The sequence below is a fragment of the Mastigoproctus giganteus genome, chromosome 7, assembly GCF_048544385.1.
Source record: "Mastigoproctus giganteus isolate SK-2022 chromosome 7, ASM4854438v1, whole genome shotgun sequence".
NCBI classification, from domain to species: domain Eukaryota; kingdom Metazoa; phylum Arthropoda; class Arachnida; order Uropygi; family Thelyphonidae; genus Mastigoproctus; species Mastigoproctus giganteus.
The window spans coordinates 189,241,129-189,261,555 of record NC_143581.1 but is presented as its reverse complement, the minus strand read 5'-3'; the positions used below and the strand labels follow the sequence as shown (position 1 = coordinate 189,261,555).

General features: G+C 36.9%; 1 protein-coding gene across 1 annotated transcript in view; it reads right to left on the bottom strand.

The window, feature by feature from the left end:
- Window positions 1-452: 452 nt before the first annotated feature.
- Window positions 453-20,427, bottom strand: part of Baldspot (elongation of very long chain fatty acids protein baldspot) — an 85,718-nt gene continuing 65,743 nt past the window's right edge. Inside the window, exon 2 of the mRNA XM_090378022.1 lies at window positions 453-2,223. Coding sequence (XP_090234148.1) covers window positions 1,375-2,211 — 837 coding nt within the window. The 5' untranslated portion in view covers window positions 2,212-2,223 and the 3' untranslated portion in view covers window positions 453-1,374. The remainder of the gene's footprint in view (window positions 2,224-20,427) is intronic.

Below are 20,427 nucleotides of genomic sequence, written 5' to 3'. Positions count from 1 at the left end.
CAAATAATTGTCTTTATATCCATATTTATATGATTATATTTCGAACGAATTATTCGAATATATAAACACAAATTGTTTTTGTTTTTTTAAAGTTATTATGGCTTTTCGTTCCTATTAAATGACTGATATAGCATCATTCGGCGCATTTTTTTCTCTTTTTTTTCAATTTTCAGTGATATATCATTTTCAGTGTAAAACTGAAACGGAATATTTCATATTTCCCAAGTGATTGATAGTGTCATTGCAATATCATTACTAAGAATTGAAATAATCGTGCAGTTTTGTACGCTTAATTTAAATTTCTAATAATTTTGAAATGAGATGTATAAAAATTTCAAGTTTCTTTGGTACCAATAACTGTTCAATAAATACAGTATATTACGTGTTCAAAAGAACACTTGACTATTTGTGAATGGTGTTAAAGAAATCCAAAGAAAATCTCAACACTGGACTTTTAGGAAGGTTTAGGATTTATTGGCTTCTCATATATCACTGAATAAGGTGAATAAGTGCTTACTTATGTTTATATTCTAGCTTGCAAACTGATTATCAAACAGTTTGGATACTATTATTGACTAAGGCTTCTGTACGTTATAAGCTAACATGTCTGTTCTAAGACACCGTTAGGATGGTCACGTGCTTTTTTTATCAGACCAACAGAGAGAGAGAGAGAGAGAGAGAGAGAGAGAGAGAGAGAGAGAGAGAGAGGTCCAGAAGGAAATATTTCTTTTAGGCACATTTCTATTGCGTTAGAAGTTAAAGAATGAATTATTAAATGCATTTTATACGAAACTGAACACATAATTAAATAAAAGCGCAAAATAGCCTTATGTACAAATATTGAACATAATGTACAAAATAGTAGAAGTTATTATTTATTTTATTTTATTATTATTTTTATTTTAGTACCGGGAATGTAAAAAATTTGGCTTAACCGGTAAAGCTGGGGCTTGGCTTGACTTTTAATTGGGCGTATACGCATTTAAAATAATGTTATGTTCATTTATTCGAATGATTTAATAGATAGAATACGTGCAGAAGAATGTGTGTTTTAGACAACCCACGATCCCACAAGCCCTAATCGTACAATATTAATGGAGTGTGGAGAGGAATATTTGTTGTGCTATTGGACAGCAGTTGTGGTGATAAGCACCCTTTTAAAGAGCTCGTGCAGTTCGATATCTATGACGTTGGCTGAAAACGTCTAATACGTTGAGGACTGTCAGGCGATACGAACACGAAGCCGGAAGCTACTGACCGAACCCCAGTTGACTCGATTTGCTGTCCTACGCACTTTTACAACAAAGAGTTCAAAGTCCCTTAAACACTTGTAATAATTGTCCACAGACTAAGAATCCTCAGGAAGATTTTTCATCAATCCAGTTTCTTGGTCTGTCCTCCCCTCTGCGACATGATATATGCGTGATAGAAGAATCTGGCGAAGAGAACAAAATACGATAGATACATGAGGATTGCGAAGTTGGCGATGTCATCCGGAAGTTGACAGAATTCTCCTCCGTGTCTGGTCATGTAGGCCCAGTAGCTTACAAAGCAACCGTTCACCATCTGCGCTATTTGGGATGTAGTGATCACCATGGCAACCCAGCGAGGCATTTTAATGCGCATGGCTCGCAGCGCGTAGTAGGTGTACATAAGAGAGTGGGCGAAGTAATTCATAACGACGAACCAGCGGGCGGGGGCGATGTGCTCAGTGTAGCTGTACCACGTGAACAGGAGTACGGTGATATGGTGATACCAGTGTAAGAAGATGAGTTGCTGCTTCCGTAGAACGATGAAGATGGTGTCGCCCAGTTCGGGAACTTTGGAAAGCGTAAACATCCAAGTCCAAAATCCGCTCACTTTGGTCTCCTCGATGAAGCTGGGATTACACACCGAATGAGTGAAGCCAAAAACTCGGAGAACGTGAACCAGTTCCGGAAGAGTACGCAGCATCCCGAAAATGCTGAATACTGCCAAGAAGATGTTCCAAGCTGCTAGTACCCGTTGTAATTGGAAACGAGGCCTTGACTGCATGTAGGCTTGACCTCCGAAGATCACCAACATGTAAATACCGACGTAGTAAAATGCTTGATGCCAGTGCTGTACCATCCATTCCCTCTTGAGGCTCTTGTCGAAGTTCCTCTCGAAGTCAAATATGATGGAGTAATTGGGAGAAGACGGAGACTCCCTCATATCGCTCACCATTGCCATTATTGATGTAGCCTAAGAAAAGAAAGCACATGATATAGAGCAAATGTCAGTTTTTTTTAGCATTATAAGATTACATTAGTATGTACATATAATTAAAAAAAAGAAAGACAGTGGTATTTTTTGCATAATCATTTACAGCGACGTTAATGAAAGTGTGTACTTTGCATTAATAACAGTAATGGCCATTTTAAGCAAAGTCCCTGTAGTTTCTCAATACCTGGCTACATCGAAAGCATTATTATATTAAATACATAGAATTTTTGCATTCAAATAAACGATGAAGTCCTATAGAAGCTCTAGAGTGATTGAAAGAAACATTAGGTTTCTTTCAATCACTCTAGAGCCTGTCTCATCTTTCTTTCATCTTGCACAAATGGAGCGTTTCATCTTGCTTTCAAGATGATGGATCGAAATAAAGTTATCCTTTCAGGATATCCTTATACTTCCTATATAAACTGCTATTTGTTTGGACTGGACTGTAAACACGTATTCCAGATTAAAGAAAAAAAAAGTTGTTTATATTCCGACATGATTCGCATGGTCAAGAGACGGTTACACCTAATTATTTTGAAATACTATCATAAACCATATTTAGCTGTCATATTGGCTCGAACCAGGATCAACTCAAACGCTTGTACTGCTGCACTGACGCGTTGACTACTCGGCTACATCAAGTGCAAAATAAAAACATCTCTAGGACGTTCCCCACTTGCCCAGTAAATTTTGATGGGGACTGTGGACACAAGTGTTTGGAAGGGATATATACAGATATAAATCTAGTGATATCATTAATTCGATTTTCTTGAAAATAAGCTAACAATGCATCACATTTATTGTCAAACAAATATAATGAACGATGTTAAATAAATAGAATAGAATATCTGAATTGGATGGAAGAAAAAATAGTTCCTGCCATTCTGTATTTAACTAAATTTCATTTGTTAGAATAGCAAAACACAAATTGTTAGAATGCGTATATCCCGAAAATTCCGCACGTAATTGTAGAACTGTTCACGGTGGTTCTATAATTTATAAGCCAAAATTTATTTTTAATATTGTAGAAATGATTGCTACTCATACAACCTCTTAGCAGAAAGAGATGCGTCAGAGTGTAATATGATTTTTTTTTTTTCGGTAGTTGTTGGCGCATAGGCTTCTGTGGCCATAATTCACCTCCCAAGGTTTTTGCAGTACTTTGATCCAAGCCCGAAGCGGGAATCGAACCCGCGACCTTTGGGTTGCCAGGCAGGCACTTTACCCACCCGGCTAGCCCGGTCGGCTGTAATATGAGTGGAATTTTGCATGTTCTTGGATTTGGAGTTACAAACAAATATAATGCATGTTGTTAACTAAATATAATAGTCTGTTCTGTTTAGTTAACAAAATATACATTTGAGATGGACCATCAACTTTTTTTTTATGATTCATTCAGTCTTTGGGCACGTTTCGTGAGGTCAGGCTGATGGACCGTTGCCGTCAGCAACAATAAATTTGGTGGTTGACGGAATTCCTTCAACCAGACTTGTTCTGATATTAATGTTATTCAGTCAAGCAGGTTCACTTGCTGAAAGGCTTTATAGACTCTGGTCACTCGAAATCTCGAAGTATTCCAGAAATGCGCAAACAGTACAGTATTTTTAGCCGAGTCAGGTTACTGGCTGGTTAGACAAAGCCTATTTCGCAGGTACACTCGCTCGGCAATTTGAAATTAATATCGGAAGACCTTCATAACGCATCATAACACCTGAAATCTTCCTACTGTGATGCATTGCTAATGAATGGTAACACCGTTGTCTTGCCTTATGATTTCTTAATTCAGTTTCTGCACTCATTCACGGAAAATTTCGAAGGTTATCTACCATGAAAGGCTCATCTAAAATGAAGATTTTGAAGTATTTATGGAGACATTAACACCCAGGCTCACTGTTTAAATGTCTGCTAATATTGACCTTTGCATATTTTCTCCATTGATGTTAATATATATATATACTGTATATACTTAAACTATACCAACTCCAGTCAAGAGCATTGTCAAACACTGTCAATCGTCCTTTTAATGTATATGTTCTAACTATGTTTTTATAAATCTAAATATGTTTTTTATAATTCTATGTACACCCTTCTAGCCAACCAACTGTACAGGGGGTGAAAGCAAACTTAATAAACTGAATAATAATAATAATATTCTTTATACTTTGTGATACCTTCTGTTACTTTGCCCCAGACCGAACGGGACACGTATTGCGTCTTTCTAGAAATCGATCCAACGGTTACTTGCACGCAAATCATCCATCTTATGTCAGAACATAAATTTTCGTATCTTTATATACCAAGTAAATTGCAAAGTCATACTAAATCCAACATATATTTTTAAAGTCAAACTTCTAACGCTCGTCTAAGGGTAGTTGTGATTGGAATAATTCGTCACCTACGTGCTCCTCCCTTGCGTGTTGAGTAGAGCGCGTAACAAGAGTATAATGGAAGTAGCGAATAACCTGAGATCTGATGTTAAACATTTTTGTACTTGATGGGTAAAAAATACTAATAATTTTCACACTATGTATCTTAACCAACCATACGAATTTTTGCAACTTTGCTACCACTCCTTTTACGAAAAGTTACACTAGCGAAGTATAAGGGCAATGTTTAGCCATTTTCAGCAGAGACACAGGCATGATCCATTTGTCGATATGAAATGTCCTTGCTAATCGCATCCTCTCCTTCACTAAAGCGACAGACATGACCAACAGTGATCCTCTTTGAAAAATGTTACTGAACAAGACGTAACAGGCTGTAGCTTATTCTATCTGGAAAAATTAGTATGCTGTGCTCAGCGCATATCTTTCATGAAAAACCTACAAAACATCCACTATGCAGTAAAAGAAAAATCTCTACTATCTGTCAGCTCTTGTACAAAACAATTAATCTGTCTAGAAACTACAGTCAAAATTTAGTGCACCCATTTCATGTCGGAATTTGACTCAGTTCAGCTTCAGTCATTTTTATTTCTATTCAGAGACTAATACGTCATATCAGAAGATTATTTTAAATTTTTGGAGCATAAATTAAAAACAAATCTCCAGACTTAACTTGCGAATGATACCTCTCCAAAAAAAAAAAAAATCAGCTCAGTCGGAATCTTACAAGGAGGAGTGCTGTTCTCTTATTCTTTACCGCTCTTCTGCTTTTCTTCAAGTTCTCATTCATCTTTGCTCATATCTCTGTGAATTGTAAACTGCTTTGTTTATAGAGTCACAGAAGTTTACAATTTAGATAGTACACGAACATTACGCTATTTTCGTATCACGTGAGTTTGGACACGCCGCGCTGACCACTTGGCCACAACCAGCTGTAAATGATGTTTCGTGCTTCTTCGAAAAAATCTTCCAACCAGTAAGACGAGGTTCAATGATGCCCAAACGGAACTGTGTTCTTATGCAGAATTCTGAAGCCTTTTCATAAACAACAAAATCTAAATATGTTATCTTCTCGAAAAGTTCTAAATTCTCCCCCTTCTCTCAATCCGTACACATTAGAAAAACAATCAGACGTCAGTGAAATTTCTAAGCTGAGCTTTCGTAAGCACATCAGCCTCCTCCAGCTAAAAAACTTTTAGACTTTTGGAACATCAAAATTGACCCGTATCACAATTACAAAAAGAACCACCATTATAATATACTTCCATATTTACTTCGGCGTCATATTCTATTATTCCACAGAGTCATAGCGGCTTCTACCCTGAAGAAAACTTGGGACCTAGAATTTCTGATCATGAAATGGGCATTCGTTGGCCTATTTCATGGTGTTATCTTCAGTGTTCAATATCCGTGGCAATTTTGGTAAAGAAATTTGGACTGTGCTTCCCTCGCTGACAGACTCTTCTCGACAAAGATTTTCCTGAATATCGGCCACCCAAACATATCTGAGAACTAACTGGATGTAGAAAACCGAAAATAATTCGGAGCAAGCGCCCTTTAAGCTCAAGTTTTGACAGGCTAAACCTTAAGACGCCATCCGAATGCAGTCATCAACCTTTTTTGAACGCACACGGATCGATATTGACTTTCGGAAAGTGGAGTTCCGGAACGTCGAATTTTGTTTTGCTGTGCTTATAGTTGTGTAGCTAAAGTCTACAAAACCAGCGTCAATTATTTTAAATGCTATCATGGACTCCAACAACTGACTTTTTTTACTGTTATTACTGTTTATTATATTTACTGTACATAGAAATATTTGCTTAGTACAATGTAATTAAAATCTGCACGCAAGCCTTTTTGAGTCTACCGTTTATACCCTATAGCAGGGGTGGTCAACGAGTTGATCGCGATCTACCAATCGATCACGACGAATTTTAAATATACAGTCATCCGTCAATTTGTGCAATGTAATTTTTGAGATGGTAGATCGCGGCACATTTTGAAGGAAAAAAGTAGATCACATCACAAATTAAGTAGGCCACTCCTGCCCTATAGAATGACCCCGGTCAAATCTCTCTAGTTTTTTTTTTTTTTTCACGAGCTCGCTGTATATGCATTACATTTACAAGTTAATATAAAGAATATTATTATTTACTTTTTTTACTTTTTCTGTTGATATGTTTCCTGTTCAGGAAGCCGGCATCAGTAGAGAAACGAAGTGATATTTTTTATTTATAAATGATATCGTCTTCATTTTCCCGAATTAAATCTCTTCTGAGATATAAAATCAAAGATTTCGGTTACATTAGTATAGTAAATTAAATTTTAATTCTGTCTGTTCTCGGTAATTCATAAACTTTAGTCAGCCCATCAGCCACTCTAACCGAATTAATACTTTTTATATATTAAAATGGACATGGAACAAATTAAACCTAGTTTTATACTTTATTGTTTTTATACGTATAACCTTATCCTCTATATGCGTAATCTTATTCGGAATTAGACTATAAAGATATGTTGGATTTCCTTTTATAATAAATCTAATTCCTTTCACTCTCTAATTACATAATAGAGACCGTTAGGAGGATCGATTGAGGAAACCGCTTTAATGGTAATCCATTCACTGTTGTGGATCTTTAAGAATTGAGGTTAGGCGATTGCACGAAGGGTCAAAGCATAGCCTACGTTGGGGAGGGTTCGAAAAGTTGGCAAATCGCGTTGCGTAATGTGTGAATGACTCAGAAATTCAGCAACACATTTTTACTATTAAATGTGTCGAGAACTGAATAACAAAAGTGATAAAATGTGAATTAGAAAACAGATATATTTTTAAAATTCTATTTGCAGTACTTTCTTCATCATTTTATGTTAGATTATGCTCTAGTTTTAATATACAGTAATATCGATTCCTCCATAATCAGTATTTGCTAATCGTTGTATTTGTTAAGAAATTGTGATTTGTGTAGTGGCCATGGCTACTATATAACAAAGGCACATTTAAGAAAATAAGAAAAAGTTTCAGATGTTCAAAAGTATTGCGTGTGTGAACAGTAGTTATCACTAGCTTATGGGCCAGGAAAGTATTTTTAAAAAAGTAGGCACTGCACTCAAAAATCTTCATTGAAATTTTAAGACGTTTTACTTTTTTGTGTGCTGTGAGCGATGACTTGCGAAGTTTCCAATCCAAATGTCCCGGTATTCTGACCTAGATTTCAGATGCAGCCTGCAGGTACCGACGAACGTAACTGCTCAGAGCAGTAGTATTTTATACAATTGTATATCTTTAATATTGTACATTAATGGTTTGAGCATTGCACCAGTTTTCGAATTGTGGGCACATTCTTGAGGAAGTTGCAGGAAGAACGCGTACATAAAATATAACTAATAAAAATAAAATATTTCGTATTAAAAGAAATATTTAATATGAGCCGTAGAGGTCGTATTTATAATATGAGCCCTGCTGGCTTTAATGACATCAGTAATTCTCTGGAGGAAACTTTCTACTAGTTTTTGGTATATGCAGACTGAAATGTAGTTAGGGAACTAGGATATCTTCTCGCTCTCAGCTGCTGTTCTCGCATCTCAAAAGTGTGCAGTTGGATCGGGATTGTGAGCTCAGGGCTTGGAATCACAGGTTCATCGCATTATTCTCTTAAAACCACTGTTTGAAGAAAATGTGGCACGAAGCGCTGTCACGCTGATCCAATAAGACGACTCCTAAAGCCAGTTGACCACCATAATTGTTCAGAATGTCACAATAGATATCTACATTGCTAACAAGTAGTGAACCAAATCCAAGTCACGCAAAAAAGGACTGTACCATCACACTACTACTGTCATTAACTTTTATAAAACATCACTTATACTGTTAACCCAACATAATGAAAGATCATTAGTTGAGATTCGTGTTAAAAGATAAAAAACTCAAACCATAATAAGCTGTCAAAGAAAAATTTTCAACAAAATTTTAGAATTTTTCTTAAAAAGAAGGTAGCATTCGGTATTGGAAGAATTATCGGGGTCGTTTTATAAATTTTCTATACGCTTAATAGAATGCTATATTCAAAAATCATTAGAAATACACTTTACTGAAACCCATCTATAAGGATATGATAAATGATGAGCAAAATGCATTTTATTAAAAACGATCCTGTGTACACAGCTGTAATCTCACAAAACTGAACGGTAAACACATGGAATTTAATGTAAAAACAGATATGACCTTAATGAATTATAAAATGATTATAAGTTGATGAAAATGATTTATTAAAAAAACCTTGCAGGTGATAATCCAAACTGAATAATAACATCTGTTTGTAATAGTTATGATTATTTACTTAGGAATATAGCAAATCAAATAATAACCTGTTTTAGCGAAATTTTACCCAACTGTGATTCAAATATAAATTCGATCTGGTACACTTTACCAGTACATAGTTTGAGTAGAATGATAATAATGAAAACAGCCTCTCTAAAATTACACAATGGTGCAACATACTTTATACGCCAGGTACCAATTATATACGTATGGCAAGTTGTAATAAAATAATTTTAAAACACCTCATGAAAATATGCCTGCATTTTAGCCGCAATGCCAGTTTAAATATGCGCGTTTTACCATCTCTAGACGTAAGTTTAGTGAAAGTTTTTTTCTTTACAACTTACTACGCCTATGTAGACATCCCATCCCAGGCTACAACGCATCGAATTCCTCTATTACACTCGTTCTCACTTTGCTGTCGCATATCCCAACATCACATACATTTAACTGAAAATAACAATAGTGAACCAGTGTTGATTTTAAACCTCTGACGCCTGGTAATGGTGCAGCGATGATTATCACTGACTGACTATCAAACATCACATACTACAATAACACGGAACCAAAGCCGGATATGTGTTGTTCCGAACCGGTATGTTGCCAGTAAGCGCCAGTTGGAAACCACTTGTCACAGCTTAATCCGAACTCAGTGTATATAGATGGAATTCAGTATTATTTACGGTTGTAACGACTGGTTTTATTTATAGCATGAAGTGAGGTTACCCACTAGAGACTCTGTTGTAGTAATGGCAAATGATGCAAGAAAGCAAGTTTATATAGCATCAGCCAAAAAAAAAAAAAAAAAAAAACCACTTCACCCGTTCATACCCTCTAAGAATGAAGAATTTGTCTAGTTCTCTCTTGAATTTATTCAATGCATCCACTTCCACAGTCGATGGAAGCTTGTTCCAACAATCAACCACACCTGCTGGCTGAAGGCAAATTTCCGCAGATCTATCCTTCCTCAACTTGAATTTATGCCCTCTCATGTGTGCAGTCTCAGCAAGTGGAAGAATACCATTAACATTCAGCTTACTCAATCCAGTAAAGGCTTTAAACACATCAGTCAGATCTCCCCGCAGGTCCCTAGTCTCGAGACGATCCAATTCGCAGAACTGAAGCCTTTCTAGGTAAGAGCAAGCTCTTGTTCCCTTCACCAGTCTGGTTGCCCCTCTCTGCACCCTGTAATGCAACTAAACAGATCTTTTAACACGTGTACCTTCGATTTTAATCTATTATAGAGCAGAAGTTGTCAACCAGGGATTAGCTTGCCACTTCGGGTGCTTAAAAGGTTGTAGGTTAGCAGAGCAAATGAAAAAAAAAAAAAAAAAATTTTTTTTTTTGTAAAAAAATTTCTATTTATCGAGCCATCCATAAGTCAAGGGGACCGTTCACGTTATTACGACAAATTCACGGCGCTTAGGGCATATATTTTTCACGACGTTGTGTGGATTCTGACGCACAAATCGTGTGCCCGCGAACAAGCACCCAGCCACACGAACAGCCATTAAATTATTAAGCTGTATTGTATTATAGAGCAGCAGTTGTACCACCACGTTACACCTTGAATACGGTTAATAGCTTCGGCAAGGATTTGGAACTCAGCTAAGGCAACAGCATGCACATACGTGGACTCATATTAAGGTAATTTTTTGTAGATAACGGAAGAAATAGAGTGATTAAACAAAAGCATGGTTACAGGTAATTAGGGATCTGTTTTTAGAAATCTTGAGTAAATCAAAACGAAATTATTATTGAAATAATTGATGTATAAGTGGATGCATTCCTGTTAGATAATGTGCCCATCATTTGCCTATTGTATGTTAATTTTCGCCATCTGCCGGTACTGAGTCTTTTGTCAACATTCCGACCAATCGTCATCAGTGTGGTTCAAGGCAAGTTAACTGCTCGACCAATGCCCACTGCATCTTCGTCCTAATCGAATCATTTAACAATTCTAATCCCACCGCTAAAAGATAGCTTTCTCTAACCTTTTCACCAGTGTAGCTGTAAACATGCTTTCTGACCATTTCCCAGACATACTTGAGAAACTGTTATTGTATAATAGACTGATGGAGAATTAGCGCACGATTATTGCACATGTGGCGCTTCCTGGTGGCCCAATAAACGACGCTACATCTCTGCTCAGATAAAAAATAAATTATCTTTGCATTTCCATGTTTTCGTGAAATTTTGCGACCCGTATTGAAGGTTATTGAAATATCGATGTCATTGTAGCGAAGTAATGTAAATAAGAACTGATACAAGTACATGTGGATTTCGTTTTACTTACCAGATTTAAGTCCAACCATGATTTTTCTGCTTTGCTGTGTTTTTAATTTTTTTTGCTAATAAAATATAGTTGAAGTTATTTTTAAATTTAACCACATCTTTATATTTTAAAATTTTTGGATCTTAAAAAAATTCAAACATTTAGTTATAGCAAACTGAATGCCTCTTTTCTGTTAGTTGCATACAATCCCACTAGCATACAAGACGATTTGAATGGAACTTGGACTACGTTCGTTGACTCAGGCAGATTAATCATTATAACACCATTGCTGTTATAGCTTTAAACACATGCTTCAGTTTCATTAAACCAGAGCAGCCATTTTCAGGGATAATAAACGTGGTGGCCATTTGGGCGAGCGCCAGAAATACACGGATCCTTTATATAAGAGACGTTAGTAAATATAAAATATATAAAATTAATTATTTCTCCTTCAAAAATATACTGTAATGTGTATAATACTTTCTAAGAGGGGGAAGCGGAAAATTTTTATGTATGAATGAAAGCTTCAGTGTCTGTGTTGTTTTCAAAGTAAACAGAAGAGTGTTTAGTGAATCGATAACTCTGTCTAATGTGCCGGATTCGCTTTCCTAAATATGGGGCCAGAAAATGGGTGGTTTCGGATAATGCATTGTCCGGATCTGGATTTGGGAGATTCGGCTGTATGGATTTTTTCTTGTATTCGTATTTCAAGCTTGCTCTGTTGAAATGGAAGTTATTTTTATTGTGCTTCTCCTTTTAAACGTTTTTACGATTTCCTCAATCATAGGACGATTTTTTAAGGTATTTAATTTTCAGTGTTTCTAGTAAATACGACTTAGAGAGTACATCTCTGCTGTTTATTGTGGCATTTCTACATATATACCAAATGTTAGTTTTTCAACTACTGTACAAAGTAGTTGTAAAACTTCTGGAGCGTATGAGCAGGGTAGTCTTCGTATATGTGTAGTGAGCCGTCTCAATGTAAAAAAAAAAAAAAACGATTTATCTACATGAGGCATGGTCATAGATAGTGTACCCGAGTGTCAGTAAAATACTGGAATGTAACCTTGGAGATGTGTACAACAAGAATCCGCAGGATCAGTGGAATCTATATAATAAATAAAATTATTCAAAAAAAGAAAATTTATTCAGATATCATCTTCCTGTTTTTTTGTATTGCAATGTACTTTTAAATTTGTTACTGAGAGTTCTGTACGTCTAACTTCATGTATATGGTAAAAAAAGGCTCTGTATTGAGATTCGTTACTTTCCTTTTACGACTTGCTTTCTGACATTCATACGTTATGACTGACTGTTGGATGTGTACTTTTCCATTCAGAGGTAAGGTCGTATTATTAGGTGGAGATTCTAGGTAGTGCTTGCCGTTACTTCTTACGTCATAAAAACAACCCTTATTGAATTATTCATTAGGATATTAATTCAAGCTATTAGTAATAACTTATCGGACTATTGTCTAAAGCAGTTATTCAGCTTTTTTTTTTTTCTGTTGATGTATTTCTTACAATTTCTTCGAAGAATATTGAGTCCAGCCACATCACATATATTTTTTTTATGAAATTTATGCCCTTCAAATACACTTTTGAGATAACACCTATTTATAATACTTATGACGACTGACGAATTAACCTGAACATATAGTTAACATAAATATAGCACAACACACACACACACACACACACACAAAGTATATGTATCTATACACGCGCAGGGACGTATTGAGGGGAAGCAGATGGGGCATATGCCCCTTAACCATGCGTATACGTCTTCTTGGTCTATCTAAAAAAACACTCAAACCTGATCGTCACGTCCCCCTTATAATGATACCTGGATATGAAGTGTAGACACGTCACAATATGGTTAAAGTCGCTGATATTCCTAAAAGTGTACAGCAACACTTTTACCATATATAGAGTATCTCAAAAAGATGTGCACACGTTTTAGAAACTAAAATCAATTATAAATCTTAGCAAGTATTATAAGTACTGAATTAGTATTAGCCATATAGTATAACGAAGACAGCAGCTTCCAAGGCTGGTTGATGGTCGATTCAGCCAATTGGAAATAATCGGATAGGCACCAAATTCTCCTACTTGTTCTACGTGTGTCATTGAATGTGGTGACTTTGGAATTTGACAAAATAATAAAGGAATTTGTAGAGAGAAAAGCAAGAAGGATCAGGCTTGAAGTATAAATATAAAGTTATAAATACAGTAGAACCCGGATAAGAAGTTTTCCAAGGGACTGGAGGTTTAGAACTTATTACGCTAGAAAACTTCTTAGAAGGGAAAAATGACTTAAGGGTATGAAATATTAACTACACAAATAAAAATGAATATACATACACATACATAAGTTAAAGATCATTTTTAAGTACTATTTCAGAATTTATAAATATTTTACTCTACCTATGGGAAACATTTTTAAACTGAGGATTTCTAATTGCTTAACATTCTGCTCATTAAACTCATTACCAAGTTGGAAGGATGGGCTCCTTTGGAGTTTCAACATACCTTAAGGCTTAAAAGGTGACAATTACAATAAGCCAGAACAACAATCCACTAAGTGAGCTTTTCCCAAACTGGGGTTTGTAGACCACTTCCAGGGTGTCCGCGAAACAAACCCTCTGGAACTGGTCAAATTATTCGTTCTATGTATAGCAAATTGATGATAAATAAAGTTATTATATATTTATGTAAAAAAAAATAATAAAGTTGAGTTGTTTTAAACATAAAACTTTGAATTTTCTTTTTATATTTTTTTCTGACTATTTATGTTATATAAAATAGATAGTCAGTTAGACAACCATTAATGACCCCCAGAACATGTCGACAGTCGAATCGGATACCAAGAGGAAATCAAAGAGACGCTCAATAATAAGCCGACTCAAAAGACAGTGGACAACGGGGATAAGTGTAGGACCACCAGCCATCCGAAAAACATTTTAAAAATTGAATTATCCTGCTCGGGAAGCTGCACGTAAGGCTTTGTCTCTGCAGCATCTTACGGCACCGTCTATCCTGAGATAGACGGTCCATTTCTCCGGTTCAGAGAACTGGAGAAATGGACATTAAAGCAGTGGCAAAACGTGATTTGGAGTGATCAATGACATTACATAACCCAGGCATCAGATGGACATGTTTGAGCGTAGAATATGCCCAAAGTATATAGGGAGTCCGCAAGCTGTTTTTGATTTTTGAAGGGGCCCGTAACCTTTTTTTGAAATGGTCCGTGGATCTGAGTAGTTTGGGAACCACTGCACTAAGTAATTAATTCACAACCATCACAACTTAACGGCAAATGCTTCACTGTGCTTCACGTGGTCGACGCTATCCAGTTATGGATATCGATGAAAACAATTGCAATATGTCACTTTCATTATATCAAAATGTTTATACTAAAAAGGTTTTAGCGCTGAAAGCCTCAGACTACGCAAAATTCACCAATCGAACAAGTTAGTGCGTGGCATCATTTTAGTTGGTAGAAACCACCGAAGTAGGTGAAATGGCATCGTTTTTGTGATATCTCATATTGCGAATGCCTTCACAACGAGTTGCCCCCATATTGAACCACCTTGAATAAGCAACGCTTCGACACTGGATTTTCGAATAGGAAACACTTCGCCAATGGATTCTCGGCGGATACTACCACCCAGAGGTGGTGGTATCCACCGAGAATAAGTAACATTAGTCCTCTCCATCGGCGAAGCGTGCTTATTGGAGTTAGTCCAATATTAGAACAACTCGTTATGAAGGCATTCACAATATAAGATACTGTACATCAAAAACGATGCCATTTCACCTACTTCGGTGATTTACTACGAACTAAAATGATACTTGCCACGAACTTGTTCGATTACCAAAACGTTTATATTTTTTAATTTTTTTAAATATTAAAAATAAAGAATTTCTATATTTAAAAAAAAAAAAACGTATTAAGTGGGGAAACGTCATTATAATAGTACACTGTATATCCTTTATCACGAACTTTGTATGCGAAAAAACTTCTTACGAGGGGAAATAATACATTACAATATATAAAGATGAAATTTGGGACTTAAGAAACCAAACCTAGTACAGAGAAAAACTTCTTCTGCATGAATTTCCTATTCCTGCTCAATTATGCAAAGCACGAGCCACGGCTATGTACGTACATACGTACTTAGCTCGTACCTATGTGTGTTTAACAGTGACTATCTATTGCAAATCGGCCATTATCATGCACATGTTATTAAAAATATGGCACCAAATTGCACACAGTTTCAATAATAATAAAATGAAATATGACCATTATAGGAAACCCTGCAAAACCATCCTAAATAGATTTCTGCACTTCCGATTCTGATTTCTTCAGCCTTCCTTGTACCATAAAATAAACTACATATTTTACTTCCTCCTTAGGTACGTGTGGAGGATGTGAAATACATAAAATTTCAGCCCACACTTTTGAATTTGCCCAAGCTGTCAACTTCACTCGCCGACCGAGCTAGCCTGGTGGGTAAAGTGCTTGCCTGGCAACCCAATGGTCGCGGGATCGAATCCCGCTTCGGACTTGGATCAGAGTAGTGCAAAAACCTTGGGAGGTGAATTATGGCTACAGAAGCCGATGCACTAACGAAAAAAAAAAAAAAAAAAATATCGACTTCACTCAACTTGGGAAAAACTTATTCCAATAATCACCAACTCGCTGGCGAAAAGAAAACTTTCTGTAATCCAGTCTAAACGTATTCCCCCCCCCCCGGTAGTTTGAATTGATGATCCCTAGTTCTGGAATCATTTATAACTGTGGAAATTTCATTCATTTCAATTTCTCCTCTCAGTCAGGCCTCCTAAGGTTCCTAGTTACCAAGCTCTCTAGCCCACATATTTGAAGTGTTTCCTCATGTAGACAACCTTTGTCGATTTCACCAGGCGCTTTGGACCTTTTCGAGAAGCTCGATGTCTGGTGCAGTTGCATACTGGAACATTGTATTCCAAGTGCAGCCTTACAATTGTCTTTTTATGGGATTATGAATTCACTATTTCTACAAATGTTCATTAAATCGTCGATAGGACACCAAGGGCTTTTCTTGCTGCCTGTCTACACTGACGGGAGAAATTCTTAATAATTCTGAAATCCATTTCTTCCTCTACTGTTTTTAATTCTGTTGCAACAAGTTATGAGCTATTTTGGGGTTGCTATTCCCCAGCTGTAAGGCCATGCATTTTGCCGCATTAAAACTTAGCTGCTATTATTCTGACTATCACCGAAGTCTATCTGAGTCGTCCTGAAGAATCTACGTGCCATTGATTATTAACTACTCTACCGACCTTGACATCATCTGCCAATTTGGGCATCACGCCCTGTATTCATTTATCAGTGTCATTTAAGAAAATTAAAAATAACAATTGTCCCAATACTGATCCTTGGGGAACCTCACTTCTTATGTTAGTCCAATCTGAAAAATAACCATTAATCATAACATTCTGTCTCCAGCCCTGCAACCATCCTGCATTTTTACATCCAACTGATGAATGACTCTGTCCAAACAGCTAATCAGTTTGGGTAAACATGATTTTTCCCTTTACAAAACTACGCTGTGTTTCCTTCAGAATTCTATTTCTATCTAAATGAACCTTTACTGCATCCTTCATTACATCCGTGATTTTCCCTACCACTGAAATCAAGTTACTCACTTCACTCCTAGAATCGCCCTTATGTACTGGCGATATATTGGCATTTTTCCTTATTAATCTTCAAATTGTTTACCGTTTGCTTTTAGGCGCTGTTCATGGTGACGAAGAACTGAATGGCATTTGAAGTATTAAAACAATCATCTAAAATTTTTAAGGTCGACTTATACGCTGGATATAAAATCCAAAGTTTGAATTAAAGGCAGTCTCTTAGGAGTAAGCATGTGCCATTAATTTCTTTACTTTCAAGATTGTCGTTTCTTATAAGAAATATGCTTTCATATTGAGACTTTTTTTTTACGGAGAAACCAATTTGCAGTGAAGTGCTAAACAGGCATCAAGGAATGGCAAAGTTACATAACACTGACTGAAAAACAGGAAAATTTTTTTTCAATGGAAATATGATGGACTTCGTATTTTTCAAACTCCGATTTCGAATGTGCAGCCTTTTATCCTAGCACCGTCAGTTCGCAAAGTGTTTAGTGTTCGCATAAAAGTAAAGTGCAGCTATTATCAACCCACTGCAGGGTGGAAGCCTCCTCAACAATTCATGCTGAGGGAAATGGACCATAATCTGCCACGCTGGCCCAGTGCGGGTTGGCAGATCGACCGTATTCAGCAGTCAGGGGCTTGAACCCCGGTCTACTCAAAGAGCGTGTGCTACTGCACTCCCGCTCCTGCCCACTCGGCTACGGAGGCCTACTTAGCATACTTAGTTCGCATACTTAGACCAAATCTGTCAATTCATGTTAGATGGACTGCTGATCGAGATCTACAGTCATGAGTTTTCTAGATCTTCCTGCAGTTGTCTGCAGACCTTTTAACCAGATTGTAGATCTCAAATATCTACAATATACAAAGTATGCTTTTTGTGCGAGTGGGAAAACTGAGTCAAAATAATTCATTAGGAAACTAAAATTTGGCTCCCTCTCATGAATCTTGTACGTGGATAGAAAAGTGTCATCTGTAAGCTACTAGTTGATCAAACAGACATATTTTGATTACCATTTCATACAAAAATGTTATGTCTAATGAAGAATTTTTGTCAATAACTGTGGACAGGAATGGAGATGGCTTTCAATATTTAAAACCAAAGTTTCCAGAGCAAAATTAAAGAAGGTATATTCGTTGGTCCCCAGAGCGAGTTACTGAGAGATTAACATTCTTAATAAGTTTGTACGGAACAGGAATTGAACTTTACAGTTGTCTGCTGTAAACGTTTATTACAAGCCTACCAAACTCTCGGTTGTTTCAATTCGTCTCAAAAAATGCCCTTCCTCCATTGCCATTTGGATTTTTTCCCAGATAGCCATTGAAACTTTAATGATGAACACAGCAAATGTTGTTACCATGGGGGAAACTTTACCAAGGAGAAGTGGAAGTCCAGTATGATGGCAGACCGTTGTGGACATTGCTCAGAGGAGCCTCTGATCATTACAAACAAAAAAGAAAGACTATATTACTTGTTAAAATTTCATTAAAAAATGGAATAAGGGTAATCTGCATTCCTCTCTAAGTCTGTGGGTGCTAGACAATATCCTCCGTGAAATTTGAATTCAGCTTATCTCCACGAGATGTTTCATGTTTTGGTTGAAAAAAAAAATAAATAAAAGCTTAACATTTGTTACTCAATGTAATCAAAACCTCCCATATACATATGGCATCAGTAACAGCGAAGGGTTTTGGTTTCGTGATTTTCTACATAAGGAAGTGATATTAATTTTTCTAATATACAGTACCTCTTCCACCCCTCTATTTCTGTGAGTTGGTAAGTTCCTCCTTAGCATTTTCATCTTGAAATATTTACTCTTGCAAAGTATCAGTAGGTAACATAAGGGGTAACAGAGGTAGTAAGGACTCCAGTGTTCCCTTACGGCGACCTACTGCCCTTTTATCCAGGCGTAATGGAACTCATTTCTAGGATCCTGAAATCGTATAATGTACACTGTAAACAGCTTCTCGGCAGAAGCTCTTCTTGATGGTCTCACAGGTTAAGACTGCTTCGGTAGAGTCAACGTGTAGAAGACCCAATGTCCGGAGTGTGGGACATGGTATGTGGGTATGGCGCGTCACCGTATTAATGTTGGGGGAACACAGAGATGCTATTAGGGAAATTGATTTTGACCATTCAGTCGTTGAGGTGCATGTGTGGAAAGAGGGCCGGTCTTCTTCGAGGAAATATGATAATTGTTGACAGTGCACATAGGTTTTATGACAGGAGTCTTCATTAGTAACGACACGAAGGCCGAAGGAACCGCGATCAAAGATAGTGCATGCATCGCGCCATTGAATCTGTAGTTTTTAGGCGGGAGGTTCTCTGCAGCCATCCAGACAAAGAGGCACTTCTGGTGCCACGGTGGGACTATGACGGGAATCACGTGTTGCCCCAGTGGCAGCCGTGCCATGTAGTTATAGTAACGCAGTGGCGTTATAGCGAGGTGGCCCGCTTTGGATTTTTTTTTTTTTTTTTTTTTAGCTCAAAAGCATATTCCGCATAACTATTGATATTATGAAAAAAAAAAAAAAATTAAATTCTGTACCAGGTACATAATGTGTCCTGCTGCTAGTATATTTAATGTGTTTTACCTTTAAGAGTCATCGACAAACGTTAAAAACGTTTTAATTTTCAGATACTGTATTAATAAAATTCATGGATAATATATAACAATGTTTTTATTTTATTAATAATAACTAGGGGGCTTCGCCGCCTGCTCGCTTTGCTGGCCCATCCCCGCTCACGCTTTTCTACGTAAAATGTAGTGGCATACGGAGTAAGTCAAATCTTTTCTAAGTAAAAGACACACCTGTCGAAACGCATTGGTCGATATCTAATCAGGAAATGACCTATGTAATTATTTACTTATGCATTTGTAGTGCGCGGCATTCTCAAGGTCGAATAAATATCAGGGTAAAATCCAGAACGGTGTACACCCTCCAACATGGTGGCAAGCAAAACAGTGGAAATGCAGTGATTGACAAGTTGTGACTCCCATATTTCGACCAACGGACAGGAACAAAGCAGTGATTGGCAGAGGCCACTGCTTTCCCCTTCCACTGGCCTCCTAGGTTGATATGCCTAGGGTAATTTTCCCCACATTTGCCGCTGTTTTTAATCGGGAACTCGTTTTCCCATTTTAAAACAGCGGGATGGAGGGATAAACGTCCTACCTACCCTCCTCCTTAATGACACAAAACAATCAGAAAAGCGAGGTGCCTTCACCTGTCAATTATCGCCAACTTCCTCGCTTTCATAACTTGTTTAACAAAATTTATTTAATTTTAAACTAGGGGACAAATCTTTCCTTCGTAAATGGCACCTGTGTAAACGTTTTGATCGATATCTAATCAGGAAATGACATGTAATTATTTACCTGTGCATTTGTAGTGTGCGGCATTCTCAAGGTCGAATAAATATCACTATGTAATTATTTACCTGCGTTTACATAGATCCCTTAGGAAAAGGCCTTTTGCTTCGGGTTCCATAATACACGAGGATTATTGTTGCATCCGAAACAG